This window comes from Arthrobotrys flagrans (genome assembly GCF_004000055.1).
Source record: "Arthrobotrys flagrans strain CBS H-5679 chromosome Unknown unitig_1, whole genome shotgun sequence".
NCBI lineage: Eukaryota > Fungi > Ascomycota > Orbiliomycetes > Orbiliales > Orbiliaceae > Arthrobotrys > Arthrobotrys flagrans.
The window spans coordinates 5,940,704-5,956,016 of NW_027137556.1; the positions used below are offsets into that span (position 1 = coordinate 5,940,704).

General features: G+C 45.8%; 5 protein-coding genes across 5 annotated transcripts; 3 read left to right on the forward strand and 2 right to left on the reverse strand.

The window, feature by feature from the left end:
• Positions 1-690: 690 nt before the first annotated feature.
• DFL_009762 (uncharacterized protein) lies at positions 691-1,992 on the forward strand (the record flags this gene model as incomplete). Its single annotated transcript, XM_067639697.1, has 5 exons — positions 691-747; positions 816-833; positions 899-1,145; positions 1,216-1,467; positions 1,532-1,992. The coding sequence occupies 5 exons, from the start codon at positions 691-693 to the stop codon at positions 1,990-1,992; spliced, it is 1,035 nt and encodes a 344-aa protein (XP_067487459.1).
• A 274-nt stretch (positions 1,993-2,266) lies between these two features.
• On the reverse strand, positions 2,267-4,257 carry DFL_009763 (uncharacterized protein; the record flags this gene model as incomplete). Its single annotated transcript, XM_067639698.1, has 2 exons — positions 2,267-3,923; positions 3,995-4,257. 2 exons carry the CDS (start codon positions 4,255-4,257, stop codon positions 2,267-2,269), a joined length of 1,920 nt encoding a protein of 639 aa, XP_067487460.1.
• Positions 4,258-7,156: 2,899 nt separating this feature from the next.
• On the forward strand, positions 7,157-7,924 carry DFL_009764 (uncharacterized protein; the record flags this gene model as incomplete). Its single annotated transcript, XM_067639699.1, has 1 exon — positions 7,157-7,924. One exon carries the CDS (start codon positions 7,157-7,159, stop codon positions 7,922-7,924), a length of 768 nt encoding a protein of 255 aa, XP_067487461.1.
• Positions 7,925-8,248: 324 nt separating this feature from the next.
• On the reverse strand, positions 8,249-11,993 carry DFL_009765 (uncharacterized protein; the record flags this gene model as incomplete). The annotated part of the gene is made up of 10 exons (XM_067639700.1): positions 8,249-8,437; positions 8,496-8,561; positions 8,617-8,684; positions 8,744-9,235; positions 9,301-9,846; positions 10,350-10,511; positions 10,584-10,638; positions 10,708-10,973; positions 11,055-11,626; positions 11,692-11,993. The coding sequence occupies 10 exons, from the start codon at positions 11,991-11,993 to the stop codon at positions 8,249-8,251; spliced, it is 2,718 nt and encodes a 905-aa protein (XP_067487462.1).
• A 2,062-nt stretch (positions 11,994-14,055) lies between these two features.
• Positions 14,056-14,708, forward strand: DFL_009766 (uncharacterized protein; the record flags this gene model as incomplete). Its single annotated transcript, XM_067639701.1, has 2 exons — positions 14,056-14,423; positions 14,483-14,708. The coding sequence occupies 2 exons, from the start codon at positions 14,056-14,058 to the stop codon at positions 14,706-14,708; spliced, it is 594 nt and encodes a 197-aa protein (XP_067487463.1).
• Between the last annotated feature and the right edge of the window lie 605 nt (positions 14,709-15,313).

Sequence of the window (15,313 nt, forward strand, 5' to 3'; positions counted from 1 at the left end):
TTCTTTAAGTACTCCCAATCTATGCTCCGTCTATTCCAAGCGATTATTTGCTTTGGCATTGACGGCTAGGAAGTGGTATAGAACGATCAAGCCCATCATGACACTTCCGAGGAAGATAGTAAGGGAGTTGAGTTCGTTGTCTGTGATCATTGTGGATCTTTTAGGGATTGGTAGAAAGGGGGGATAGTTATCGCGTTTTGGACAATGTTTCTTCCGAGAGGATATATCCCGTAGTCTTGTAGATGAATTGGGAAGACCGGCCGAATGTGATATGTGGGTTGGGGACGATATGATACGATATGGAGAACCGGGGAAAGTGGTTTACGTGTTAAGCAAACAGGAAACTGACGGGTTCGCGATCAAAATTACCCGATTCAGTAAGCTTTGATAAATTACCGAATCAGGTAGTTTATCTGAAAATTCTTGGAGGTAAAGCAGCTGATTTTGTGACTCGCCCTTCTCTTAACCACCAAATTCCAATCCAGTTCTCTCACCGCTCCTCTATCTCACGACCTCGAGCTCTACCATCTACCGACCCCGACAAACCAGCATCATCTCCACGAATAAGCCTCCTCCATCATCCAGCTCCGGGTGCGAATAGAATCGAAAAAGCCGCCTTTAGGGCCGACAGACATATTACTTTCCCCACAAGATCAAAACTCGAAAAGCTAAGGAAGCAAACCCGCCACAATGCCTCCAAAGAAAGCTCCGGAGCCAAAGAAGGCACAGAAGACGGTGGATGATAAGGTACTTTATATTTCCTTAACCTAGATTACATATGTCCGAGTACAATAAAGTTGCTAACTCTTCTACAGACCTTTGGCATGAAAAACGTATACCACCCTCGCTTCTCCAGAAAACCGACAGCAGCATCGACTAACACCCCACCCCTCCACAGAAAAAAGGCGGAAAAGCGCAAAAACAAATTAAACAGATCGCATCACAAGCTGTAAATGGCGCTTCACCAGAAGAGAAACGGAAAGCAGCCGAAAAGGCAGCAAGGGCAGCTGAAAAGAAGGCAGCCGAGGATGCGAAGAAGGAGGCAGCAGCGCTGTTCAAGCCTGTGCAGGTGCAGAAGATCCCCTTTGGAGTGGATCCCAAGTCTGTTGTCTGTGTGTTTTTTAAACAGGGGACTTGTGAAAAGGGTATGTTCTGCCAGGAAGTCGTATATAGGGAAGGCTGGCTGGACGGCGAGCTAAAACCGTGAACGTATAGGTAAAAAGTGCAAATTCTCGCACGATCTAAGCATAGAACGAAAAACAGAGAAGAGGTCACTTTACGATAATGGCGGTGAAGGATCTTCTACAGCTGCGGACTCAAAGCAGGAGACATCCGAAAACTGGGACGAAGCCAAGTTAAGAGAGGTTGTGCTGTCGAAACACGGAAACCCAAAGACAACAACAGATATTGTCTGCAAGTACTTTATCCAGGCTATTGAAGATGGAAAGTACGGTTGGTTTTGGAACTGTAAGTATTTCAACTTTACATGGATTCGATGATGGAAGGACGCTAATATGGCATACGCCAATAGGTCCGAACGGTGGTGCCGATTGCAAATATAGACATGTGCTTCCACCGGGTTTCGTTGTGAAAACAGCTGCCCAGCGAGCCCTTGAGAAAGAAGAGCTAGACAAGAACCCTAACAGGACACTGACAATGGAGGACTTCTTGGAAACCGAGAGGCACAAGCTCACAGGCACTCTAACACCTGTCACGGAAGAAACATTTAAGAAATGGAAGGCAGAGAGGCTGAACAAGAGAGCCGCAGAAGAAGAGCTACGGCGGAGGAAAGAAGAAACCGGTAGGGAATTGTTCGAGAAGGGTGGATGGCAAGATGATGATAGTGAAGCGGAGAGCAGCGATGAGGAAGTTGAAGGCAAGGGCAAGGGTAAGGTGGATGTATGGGATTTGGATCAACTACGAAGAGAGACAGAGGCGATGGAAGAAGAGCAGGAGGCAGAAAGAATAAAAGCTGGTGGCGCACTAGACTAATTGGTCCACCAGCTAAGTCGACTGTATTTGTACGATGTGAGTAGTAGGCTCTGTTGGCCTCACGGTTTGCCAGAGAATTACACTCCTCGGCCCGCTCTACGAGGCACTATTTGCCCGTTGATCGCCACCCCGATCCCCCCGACCATGGAGGAACGCATTTATCAATATCTTCACGTGGTAATATGTAGTACATCTTATGCGTATCAAAAGCATTTCTTTGTCTCGTCCAGATCTGGGCGAGCATTTCTGGATAAGAATTCTCTTATGCAAGTAATTAACCAGTGCCAGCAGCCGGCGTGGCATTAGCAGTTCCGGAATTAGCGTTAGAGCCACCACCATTATTACTTCCACCCCCACCCCCTTGATTTCCTCCTCCTCGCGGATACCCCCGGCCCCGGCCACCCCTGGGCCCAAACGGTCCAAACGGTCCAAATCCTCGTCCTCCTCCTCTTCCTCGCGGTGGCCCGTGATAATTATTGTTGTTGTTGGCAGGCCCTTGTTGCATGCTCTTCGGGCCTGTCGGGATAGTAGCAACAGAGGGTTGAGGTGCTGGTGCTGGTGTATTCGAAGATGCGGCGGGCTCAGAAGCCGGAGCTGCTGGGGGTGATTGAGTTGTTTGGGTCGGAGTTGCTTGCTGTACAGGTCCTCTGTTTGACCCTCCACCTCTACCACCTCTCCTACCACCTCGCCCCCTATGAGCTTGTGGCTGAGTCGCTGGTTGTACAGGCGCCGGTGCCGGGGTTGCCACAGCCGGGCTAGTGGTAGAGTTCCGATCTGTGCTTGTAGTAGCGGCTTCGGTTCTACTGGCTTGATTTGGCGTAGATGCGGCGGCTGAAGTAGATGGAGCCGTAGGTGTTTCATCTTTGCGTCTATCTCTATCTCTATTCCTGTTTCTCAGCCTCTTACCACCCTCCGGTTTGGTAGGGGTAGGAGGTTCTTGTGTTGATTTTGCTTCTGATGGCTGTGCTGGTGGAGTAGGTTGGGTGCTAGTGGCCGCGGTGGAATTCGCCGATGTAGAAGTAGTAGCATCTGTATCAGGAGCAGTAGACGTGGCCGCTGGTTTCTCGAATGCTGGCTCGGCCCCTCTGTTTCTCCTCCCTCTTCCGCTAGTTGTAAGCCCCAGATGCCTTTGGAGGATGGCGGCAGCCGATAACCCAGCGTTACCTCGTTCTCTTCTCGCAGGTCTAGCTGATGGTTCATTTGGAGACTTGCCTGCAGTTGTCGCCGGGATGGTGGTAGTGGCTTGAGCAGAGGCAGAGGTCGAAGCCTTCTTATCAACTTTCTTTCCCTTGTCTCCAGATGGACCAGCCGCCTGTTGTGAAGCCTTCTCTTTTTCCCTTTCTTTTTCCCGTCCCTTCTCCTTTTCGCGCCGACGTTTCCTGTCCCTCTCTCGCTTCTTCCCACCACCCGATGATGTAGTTGATTTGGCATCATCTTCTTCTGCAGCAATAACGGCGGCCTTACCCTTACCCTTCTCCTTAATCTTGGGTGCAAGTTTCTGCTGCTTGATAAATTCGACTAAAGGCGTAGTAGTAACCTTAAAACCAGGTTCTAAAATCGGAGCCTCGTATGATGGTATAGGAGCCGCAAGTGGGTCCTTGTAGACCTTCGTTTCCTTCTCCCCTGCTTTACCGGCATCTCCTTCAGTCTTTGGGGCAGAAATCGAAGCATTTGGTCCCGTATGTTTTAAATTTTCCAAGAATGTAATGAATTCCGGTTCATTATCGATAGTACCGCTCCTGGCATCGTGACGTAGGCGACCTTTTGTCTGTGGGAATTTTTGAAACGGTGCAAATTCGACTTGTACGCAGTATTCTTGGCCTCGAGAGTCTGTCAACGGCTTTCCGTTCAGGCCAGCTTTGATCTTGATGAGAGTTTCCGTAGACCGAGCTCTTGCATATGCGATGGAGAAAGTGGTAGATTTGTTGCGGCTGTGAGAATTAATACCATGTGTTAACTATCTGTATCGTCTTGTATTGGAGAAGCTCAGAAGTTGTCTTACTCTTGAGGGACCTTTCCAGGTATAAACGAAGACCATTCAACTGTATCCTTATTTATGACATCAGCAGTAAGAATATTGTACTCCTGTTCGGTCATAGAGGCAGGCAGATGCCGAATCACAATCTTGAGCTTCGGTGCTGGTGGTGGTGGCGCAGGTGCTGCAGCCGGTGCAACGGATGGCTGTGACGCCGGTGCCGACTGCAAAACTGTAATCACGGACCCTTTCCCGCGGGGTTTGATCTTGATGAGGCCCGGTGTCGCCATTGTAGCCGGGGTTTGGAGAAGATGCAAGGTGGTTGGAGGAAGGTTGATGGTTGAAGGCCTCGCAGCTTTAGTGTCGCGAGAGTGGGATGGAATACCTTGCCCTCCCAAGTTACAAGAGTCTCAGCCCGGAAGGGATCCAACCCAGTAATCCGATGCCGGTCACGTGACCGATACATCTTTTTCTGACTCAGCTTAATTGCTCAATGCAATCCTTATATCCACTTCGAGTGGTATATTACAGGTTTAAAAAAGTCCCTTGCCAATAGTTATTTTAGCTTTGGCAGGAAGGCTCAAATAATACCAAATATCTTGTCAACTAGCGCATAATTAGTGATTATGATTAGTGCTAGCTCTAGCTAACGTTAGCTTCGCTAAATCGAAATTGCAACATTCGAATTTAACAGCGATCGAACTTGCACAAGTTAAAGTTGATATAAATAAATAATTCTGATTGATATAGCAGGAATCACTGTACAATTAAATATTACGTAAAGCACGAAAAAAAACTATGGTACTTTAGATTGCTATATCTTGGCTATCGCTTTACAATCATAATGCGGTACATCTACATTTTGTACTGCGCAGTTACGAGGCTACATCCTTGCTGCAGCGCTGCAGTTCCAGTTCCAAATCCAACCGTCGTTCGTTTGAGGAAAACTTTATCACATTTAGGACTTGACGGGTAGTATGTACGGTTAATCAAAAATATTAAATGCCACACCTCACGTCAAAAAGTAGAAAACACGGTACACCCGCATGAAAAGGCATTTCCGGCATTCCCCCCTCCCCGAAATTTGCGAAAAGTTATGGAATTTGCATGTTAAATTGTGTTATGGGTAGGACTAACCGCCTTGTTTTGGGTCCATCTACGGAACTATCGAGTGGGTCTGTAGGCCGCAGCATGCAAGAGCTACTTAACGACGATTTGTACAACATAATTTCAGCAACAGGGCACACCAAGAGCTAGAAAGTGTGGGTCTTGAAGCTAAAGGATACTCAATCGTTCAGTTTACCCCTCAATCAAACGATTGATGGCCGTTATGTATCGGAGGTTAGAGAAGTCGATGGCGAATAACCATTCTCTTGGACTGTAGCTACTTGGTATCGATTCATGTCAATTTAGTTTCTGGCTACGGGCTTGGAGTCTATAGATTTATAAATATGGGCGTCGCAGCCCCGTTCGAATTCTCGGTCTATCCATCCAAATCCTCAATACACAAGATTAATCAATAAATCAAAACTTACAAAAACCTCCTATCATATTATATACAAGCCAAGCTCTGATAAAATTTCACAATGGCATTCGAAGTAAGAACCTTCACTTATTTATTCTTTTCCTAGGCTAGAAGCTAATACTGTCTTTCTTAATGATATAGGAGGTAAACATTTCCTCGGTACCAGTATTTTGCTCTTAGCAAATAGCATATATATTTAACAATGGATTTATCGGGGCACCTTCGTTGAGTTCGAGAGAACCCCCGGCGCCGAAGGAGAACTTGGTGCTGTCGAAGAATATTCGGTACTTATCCCACCTCCCCGGCAGAAACAGTACTATATCTCAGCATCGTTGATCTAACATTTCATCAGGACGGTATCTACATGATCAAAGTTGGGGACGACGAAAGCCCCGAAATTGTGGAAGTCACTGAGGAGTTAGTCGCCGAAATCAAGCTGGACCCAGTCTAAAACCGAAGCTTGTTCAACCGTATTGGTCGCTAGAAGACATGTTGGTTAAATCATTGAATGGAATATGAATGATTCAAATCCTTAAAAAGATACCCAAGGATAACTAGAGTATGCATACGAATTTCGCAGCCTTGTTTAGTATCTAAATCCAGGCTATCCGCGCGCTCTCTTCGATCGAGGAATTAATACGTTATAGTCGGGTAGCTGCCCTGACGTTGTTTTCTGTACTGACCCACATGCCTTGATAACTTAGTATGTCGACCTACCTAACTAGCTCCAATACCCTTGTTTATATTCTGGAAAGCGTTAGACCATAAGCTTAAACCGAGATCAATTTTGACGAAAAATCGATATTATGTCTTGGATCCGATGTCGACTCGTAAGCTATCAACCCGAGCTAGATAATTAAATCTTGCTAATTAATTTCATTTCGTGGCTTTAATGTTATGACGGTCTTGCAATGGAGTAGTTTCAAAGACCTGTAAGGCTTCTGCGAAAGGTTTTAGGGACTGAAATTAAGTGCAAGCTGCTAATACAACTAACTACAAATGAGAGAAGAACATCTTGAATCAAGTGATATCAAATACTAACAACAAAAAAAAGAAAGAAAAAAATGTAGCTTCGTAAACCCGGAACTAATTGAGCTTAGTTCCTTAATGAAATGACAGAATTCGTTTGCATCTGTGTGATATTTCCCGTCTTGATATGTTGCACCAATGGATGCAGTGCAGTGCAGCGCCGTTGGGAAAGTCGGCTGCGGCCGTTATATCCGACTTCGGGGAGACGCTAGATTCCCCGCTCGGACAGTACATATACAGCACCATTTTCGACTACGCGAACATCTAACCTGAGCACGTGCTGAGGTCTTTCCGATCTTATCCTAATATCAATATCAATTTCGGCGCCATTATAACTGCTTCCCCATTAATTGAACTTGGGACTGGGTCTTTTTGGTTCTTCAACACACAATTTACAACAGAGCGTGCAAAAATTCGACTCATACCTGCCCAGGCCCCAGCTATTCGTTCTGTCGAACAGCGGCACCCGATTCCTGCAGCATTCCAAGTAAATAAAACAAGCTTTTGCCCAGTTGCTTTGGGTATAACGTTATAACGGCCGATATAACCCCCCAATTGTGTGAATCAACTTTCAATCTATCATCCATCTTATAGTATACCAAAATATCTCATTGTTTTATAAAGAAACCATCACCATGCCTCAATTCTACCCAACCATCCTCCCACATCTCCAAACCTGGGCCCTCTCTCAACCCCTCTTCTTCACCGCTAGTTCTCCTCTCAAGGGATCTCATATAAACATCTCCCCAAAGGGTCTTCCAACATCCTCTCTCGCCATTCCCACAGAGTCAACCCTTCTCTATCTTGATTCTACAGGATCCGGCTGCGAAACTATTTCCCACCTCTACGAAAATGGACGAATTACGATAATGTTCTGTTCATTCGATCAGATTCCCCGGATTCTTCGACTATTCTGTCGTGGTAGGGTAGTAGAGCACGGAACAGCAGAGTATAATCTACTTCTACCTAGTCTTGGCACTGGAGAAAAGAGTAACGGACAGGGAATACCCACTGCGAGAGCGATTATCTATTGCGATGTATTTAAGGTGCAGACTTCGTGTGGTTATGGCGTCCCTCTCTTCTTGGAGGGTAAATGGGAGGATAGGAATACTTTGAACCAATGGGGGCAGAAACAGGCGGACAGTGGAAAGTTGGAAGAGTACCAGGTGAAGAACAACGTGAGGAGTTTGGACGGATTGCCTGGACTAAGGAATGCAAGGAAAAGAAAGGGAGAATGGACAAGGATAGTAGAAGGGTGGTTGGTGGTGTTGAGGGTTTGGGGATACCTCGCATGTTTCCTCATGGGATTGTTCTTGGGGGTTTTGGTTGTAGGGAGTAGCTCAAGCGGTTTTGGGGAGACTCTTTGGAAGCTGAACGGAAAGGGATTTACTGCCGACTGGTAGTGTGGTTAATCCTTTATTTCAGTGTTATGAAAGCTTCATCCCATTTGAATTCTCCTGTAACAAAAGCCTGTGCCCTTCTTGAATTGGATAGTAATGCATTATTTCAGCATAGTTATTTGAAATCGTTAGTAAGTAATAAGAGCTCGCCAATTAGCACGCAATAAAAGCGACAAGCCCTCGAGTTTGGTTGATACTCTAAACGTATAGTTAGAAAACCCAAAATTCGCTTGCGTAATATACTTTGTACAAATGCTCAACATCAAGCCAGCCATAAGGCTCGTTCAAAAGCTGGTATCTCGAGAAACTGCAAGGGTAAACCTGTTGTTACAAAAAGTACTCCCCTCTTCCGGCTCTCCCCGGTGGCACAGCTCTCTGGTCATCGGGGACAGCTCGGAAGATCTTGAATTCTGGTTGTAGATCTTCTTTGACCTGCATTATGCTAGCGACGTTACCACATCGGTAGCAGTAATTAGGTGCTGACCAGACGGTGACAACGGCGTTTTTGAAGTGATACTGTAGGGGAAATGACATTAGGTTTCAGTTTGAAAATAGTTGGGTGGGAAGCTATTACCTTGTAACCCTCATTAACAAGCTGATGAGCTCTTGCTATGAGCGTCAGATTGTTGACGTGATTGAACTATACACCACGGTTAATTCGAGTAGACTTGCTGAGTAAGGGTATGTAAACTTGCCTCTGAAGCAACTTTATCACCGAACAGCCATCCAGCACCTCTTGGTGAGACTGCCCAGGTATCGACATCTAACGGCACTAGTCAACTAAAGCTGTTCAGATCAAACTAGACGTGGTGGTATCCTTACCCTCCGGATCACTCCAAACTAAATCGCAGAAGGCACCCTCGTGAGGAATCTCCTGTGCTCGTGCAACCACCCTGATCTGATCCAGCGTCCTGATCTCAGGGCTTAAGCCTCCGTGGACGCACAAAACTTTTCCGTCAATAATAGCTGCCAAGGCTAAGAAGTCGAAGACCTGACAACAACTCTTCCAAACACTGGCATTTCCGTATTTTGTCTGACATTCCTCATAGAAGCCATAAACCTGTGTGATTTGGCGACTCTCGTGGTTCCCCCGGACGAGTGTTATGTGGGAAGGGTATTTGGCCTTAAGGCACATTAGTAGTGTGAAAGTTTCGAGGGAGAAGTATCCACGGTCGACGAAGTCGCCGAGGAAAACGTAGTTGATATCAGGTGGGAAGCCGCCGCCAACCCTGAATAGCTCCATGAGATCATAGAACTGTCCATGGATATCACCACAAACGGTGACAGGGGATTTTACAGGCTGGATATTCGATTCTAAGACCTTAATTTTAGCAAGGGTGCTCACGAGACCAAACGTAAATCAAGCTTAAGAAGCATACCTTCCATCAAACATTCTTTTACCAGCTCACATAGTCTTTTCATATCACTCTCCGGCAAGTACTTGCACTTCTTTGCCATCTCCAACCACTCATCAGGCCCCCCACCTGAACTCGACCCGCTCTCTCCTAGGCTCATCGGTCCCGTAGTCGAAGGTTCAGCACTAGGTCTTCTCGGGATGTAAGGAACAGCAGTCGGGGTCCTACTGCTAGTCGATGTCGAGGAGTCTATGGATTCCTGAAAGCCAGCGTATAATGTGGCAAGGGTGGGTTGAGGAACAAGGGTGTCGGAAGAGGGCTCGTCGTCGTCGGATATGACGGCGGAAGAGGAAGAAGGCAGCCCACCTGCCGCGACCAGCTGTCCTGCAACAATCGATTCCGACTGAGCCTTGAGTTCAGAGAGCAGCTGGGCAGGAAAAACGTTTGTAGAAGACGAACGAGAGTGCCGCCGGGCAGTTGGCGCTTTTGGCTGCGAAATATTGGGTGGTGTTGGTCCGGGATGAGCTTCCAGGGTGGCGGAAAGCTCACACGCAGGTAGACTTGCTAGAGCTGGAGGTTTGGTGGTTAGGGAAGGGATTTGGAAAGATCTTAAAAGGCTAGAGCTGTCGATATGAGGCCACTAGTGCTTAAACTAGGACGATGTCTGGCCGCTATTGGCTGAGATGTGGTGCATGCAAAATGTGCTGGTTGTTCGTTCGAAAGTGGGCTGTTTGTTACGATAAAGCCGAAAGGAGGGGAGCTTGATAAGCGACGGCAACGCAAAAAATGCAACATTCCCTCTATAAATTTGTATGAAATGTATTCGAATTCCCGTTTCCCCATTCTAACTATCTATCTACCTTAATATATGCCGACCTAGGTAGATATGTTGAAGAGTATATCATTGTATACTGTGTAGGTAAAGGGTATGAATAAAAATATAACTAAAAACTATCGAGTAAAATACTGGCTCTTCTTCATTGGTGGTGCTTGTACATGGACAAAGTATCTCATGTATATCTCCTGTAATATGACTGTTATTATATATTGTATGATGTATATTTCTCACTCACTTCGGTGGTGGACTTTAGGAACCAGCCACCAGCTGATACCAGTAGCCACCAGAAGTGCCGTCATAATCGGCTGCAGCACCTGAACGCCAACCCTACTCGCAATAACACCGGTTAACGCCGGGAATAATGAACCACCAGCTTGTGCAAGTGCAAATACAAGGCCTGCCAAGTTTCATGTCAGTATATTTGATTAACCTTATCAAATTTACAATATTAATTAAGGGAAAGGCCTACCAAGAGCTGTTGGCTGCAGTCGTTTCGGGAACAGCTTAGAACCCACAGATATCCCCTATGTTTTATGAAGAATGGTTAGCCTTTAGGTCTTAAATGTCATTTATTTTTTGGAGAAATAATATACCGTAGCAAAGAACGGGCCCGAAAAGAATCCCACCAACGAAATCGCCGCAATGTTGGCTGGAATATTCGGAACGAGCCAAAAGACGAGCTGTGCAACCAGTGTCAGGATACAATACACCAATACCATTCGTCGCTCCCCAAACCTCTTCGTTGGCTCAGCAAGAAGCAATCTTCCAAGGAATAATCCGCCGTTTTGGCCAGCTGGTACGTAACCCATCTTAGATAAATCTCCTCCTCTAATCCGGACTAAGAACTCCACGCTCCAACCTGCACTCAGATTATATTAGTCTACCCGCCTCTGTTTACAACATTTGTCATGTATTTTTAAGATAAAGGAACAATACTAACCTCCACCAGTAACACTAGCGCCCAAGAACAGAAAAAAGTACAAACTTAACAGCCACAAAGCCCGCATTCCCAATGTTTCTTTGATCTCTTTAACCGCAGACTTGCCCCTACTTGTATCTTCGCCTTCCACTGTTGGCTCCGCTCGGTGAATCACTTTCAAAGAATCTCGGAAAGCGAATATGACGGCAACAATGTTGATAACACCCAGGCCGATCAAGAAACCGTAAAACAAAGCCCATCTATCTGGTCTTGCCACGGCAATGGGCGTAGCAACAAATGGAGAGACTAGTAGACCAAGGGCATACATGGCATGGATAAACCCGAGCCAGCGGTGGGCACCCTTGACGCCGCTTACATACGTGTTTGAGTGCGAGTCTTGGTAAGCCTGTCCTAACGAAGTGAGGAAGAACGAAACAGTAAAAAGAGCGTATGGCGGGGTCCACACTCGGAGGACATGTGCTAGAAGCTGAATAGACGCCCCAATTACCAAAATTGACCCGAATCCAAGGTATTTTAGCAAGTGGCTGTTCGTCAACGCTGCCGCCACCCACCCTCCGAAAGACGCCGCAAATCTATAGTCGGACGTTTAGCTATGTTGTGAAGCCAACACAAGATATGTTGGAGCATGGATACCTACATAACGGCTATCATATCTGTATTGATTTGATACGTCCGGAGAATATATGGAATCAGAGCTCCAAGACAACCGTCACTCGTTCCGGCAAAGAAGAACGAAAATCCAGCACTCAGGAGCTTGAACATGGTGTCTTTCGTCAATTTGATAGCTTCATCTTCCGATACAGCCCGACCGGACGGACGAGATGGTACCCGCGTATTTAATTCAATTTCCTCATGAGGCTGGAAATGGATGGTCTTTGAGGACGGTTTAACGATTACGTGAGGCACAACCTCCGTAATGGATGCAGTTTGTGTTGACATTTTGGTGTTGAAGTCCAATTGTATCTGGATTCGCTACCAAAGATAGAATATTTCGAAAGTCGAACGCCCTTCTATAGTGCGAACTTGGGGAGGCCGGAGGTAAAATCTGGGGTTATGCGAGGAAATTTAGACAAAAGGTGACTGTTCGCATTGTGATGTGGTAGAAGATATTCCGAAGTTCATCCGAACGTGGTCAATGTCTGTGATGATGAGGCAACTCTTCTGATTGGCGGGATGGCCATCAAGAGCCTTAGTATCGACCATCATATAGAAAGTGAGTTCAGCCATTGTCCGAGTGAAAAAGGAGAGAAGACCTACTGTTGAGCTACAAGTCTGAAATTTCGAAATTTGCAGGATTGTATGTACCGTGCATCATATTATTATACATCCAAACGATAATTAACCAGTTACCTTCCCCGCATACATTCCATTACTTAACTAAACTCACTTCTATAACTATCAACGGCCCAGGAATTCTATTCTCTATGGGTTTGCGTTATCGAATCTAATTTGGCCGCTGACCTAAAATCGTTGGCGATCTAATTATATAAGTAAATTACAGCATAAGGAGTGTTCTCGAACTCTCGTCGGGTCTTGGGGCAGCGACAACGTTCAGACCAACAGTTTGATACAAAAGCTAAAACATATAGAACACCAGTGTGACAAGAACCTAAAAATGCATTTTTCTAGTAGAGGCTTTCATTGATATTATTCTACGGTCTTCAGCCAATTTTCAGCATTAGAGACCATCAGGCCTGCAAGACTAGCTAAGCATGTTGGGTTTCAAAATGTCATCGAAATTCCGTCTAAGACTCTTATAAACTTAAAATTACCTGCGTGAGTAGTGCCAAAAGTACTTATTAAGTCGATATCATCACGTGCCCGAGTGTGTAATACTGTACGGCTGTACACGTACGTACCCGTCGAGGGTCGACTGCCGGCAGCCTTGTGGAGTGCTAGTGGCCATGGCAGCAGTGTGATATATTTTGTGTTGTAGTGTTGGGTTACACAGGCCGGGAATTTCAAGACAGTGTTCCTGTTCCACCATGCGCATGCAGGAAGGGTGACCACTTCGTGGAGTCTAGGTACGGGACCACCTAAGAGTAGGTTTCTTGCTTCTAGCTTTCGTATTGGCCTGATCGGTTTTAGTTAAGCCTCACACTTTCCGTGCGATCTCGCGCGGGTCGTTACAATGTGCTGAGAGATTGAAATTATCTTACGATTCACCTCCAATTTTTGGAACATCCCTAGCCTAAGTTAGAGTCGACTTTCACCCTTAGATCTAAGCATCCTTTTACTCCTTCGGAACTTTAAGCTAATCCTTGCCTTAAGTTTAGCTAAACTTTTGAATAGGGATAATTCACAATGAAATCATAATCACAACTATTCTAGACGATGACTCTTTCCCATGTCTGCCTCTTGCAGAAGCGTCGCCTATTCATTGTGTAGCTGGGGCCGAGGAATAAGCTTCCCCAAGAATCTTGGGATTGTTGCTTAAATGTTCCCCTAATCTTGTTTCCGAATCTCACTCTGGATCTGTACTTTTTAGGGACGAGTTTGGGCGCCTTGGTTGGATCAATCACCTTCGGCCGCGGTCGCTAAAACAAATTCGGGATCGATGAGTCCCAATGGCGTTCTGAGGCTTGATCCTGCAGCTGAAAGTTTTCCAACAATAAACAATACATCTTAGAAGTCACTTGAAAGGCCGATTTGATAGCTGGCGGGATCAGTACTTTCCGTTAAACTTCAATTCAAGACAGGGCAGTTGTGCAGTAGGATGTTAGAAACATGATATCAATCAATCAATTTGCAAGTATTTAATACCACCCTAACCTGCCCCCAGTTCATATGCCTTTATCCATCATGCTAAAGAATCCCAAACTTCCTTACAGGCCTCAACTTTAAAGCATTTCAGTTGCCTACCTTTTCTACCTCTCTTATATCAATATTTCTCCAAAACTCCCCACAATCTTACTCCAGCGACATAGAAACCCCGGGTATCGAATCTCCCTTTACCAATCGATTCTATTAAGAATTTTGAAGAACAAATAACACACTCGCCATGACTATCTTCGTCCAAATCAGACCCCCAACACCATCTCGGGTCCAAATACCCAGCCCTGTGGAACGGATCGATACTGCAGTGTCTCTGGTTCAAAATTTACAACAGGACTGTGTGGCACCTGGCTCGGACAGGAAAATTACTGCTGCACAGTCACTGATCTCGGTCTCCCTGTCGCCCCTTACAAAAACAGCTGCGGGACGATCGCCAGAATCCACGGCTCCTCTTTCTCTTCCTTCGGTACAGGTTCAGTCGGCGCCAAATCTTGCCCAACCAGCGAAACGAGTGTTTCAAACGCTGTTGGTGGTGATGATGAGCAGTGCTTCCCCTATCAAAACTATTATAGAATCAACCAAGACATCCCGGCTGTATATTTCTATCAAGCAACGGGCGAGGGATCATTCAGTTCCAATTTGACTGACATTAGATGCTTGGATTTGACCACACAGGGAAGAGTCAACGATGACGGAAGTTCGAGTTATAGTGGTGCCAAGAGCGGCGGCAGTGGTTCTGGCACCGGTTCTGGAGACTCAAGCTCTGGTGGATCTGGCTCTACTGGAAAGCCTAACGGTGGCGGGATTTTGAAGGCTCCTAATTTTATTCTTGGAGGCGTTCTAGTCACCATGGGCCTCGCAGCGCAGCTTCAGATCTAGGTCGCTTGATAATATATGGGGGATCACGAACTTTCCTTAATGCTGTTTGGATTATATGTTTTTATATTCTAATGTCTCGCCCCGTGTCTAGTCATACCCAGTGGTGAGGTCGGAGTACAGGATGGCCAATTGATCAAATGTTTGTAATGCTTAATCTGTATATTTATTTCGGAGTCAATTCTCTTCGGATACTACGTCTTCTATCGAAAGTTGTATTGGGATATCTGTCAAGCTATGTGATTCAAATAGAGCGCTATAACATCTCCTCCTTCACAATCCACTAGCTATCACAGTCATTTTAAAGAGTTTGCGATTACGATCAGACCAATACCTATTATCGAAACGTGCCAACTCGGAGGCAATAGTGAAGAGGAGACTGCTATTTGCAAATTTGGATAGTTCGTGATGTAAAACATTCGCCCCTGACCTACTGAGAGAAACTCGAATTGCAACTACGGATTAGAGCCTCCAAGTTGGCCACGTTGGTAGTGATGTGGCCCGCACGATCTATAAAATTGTATAACCATCGTTGCACAAATGTGTTCGAAAGTTGGCTTTACTCGTTTAAACCACATATATTAAGGATCTCATGGTGATATAAATTA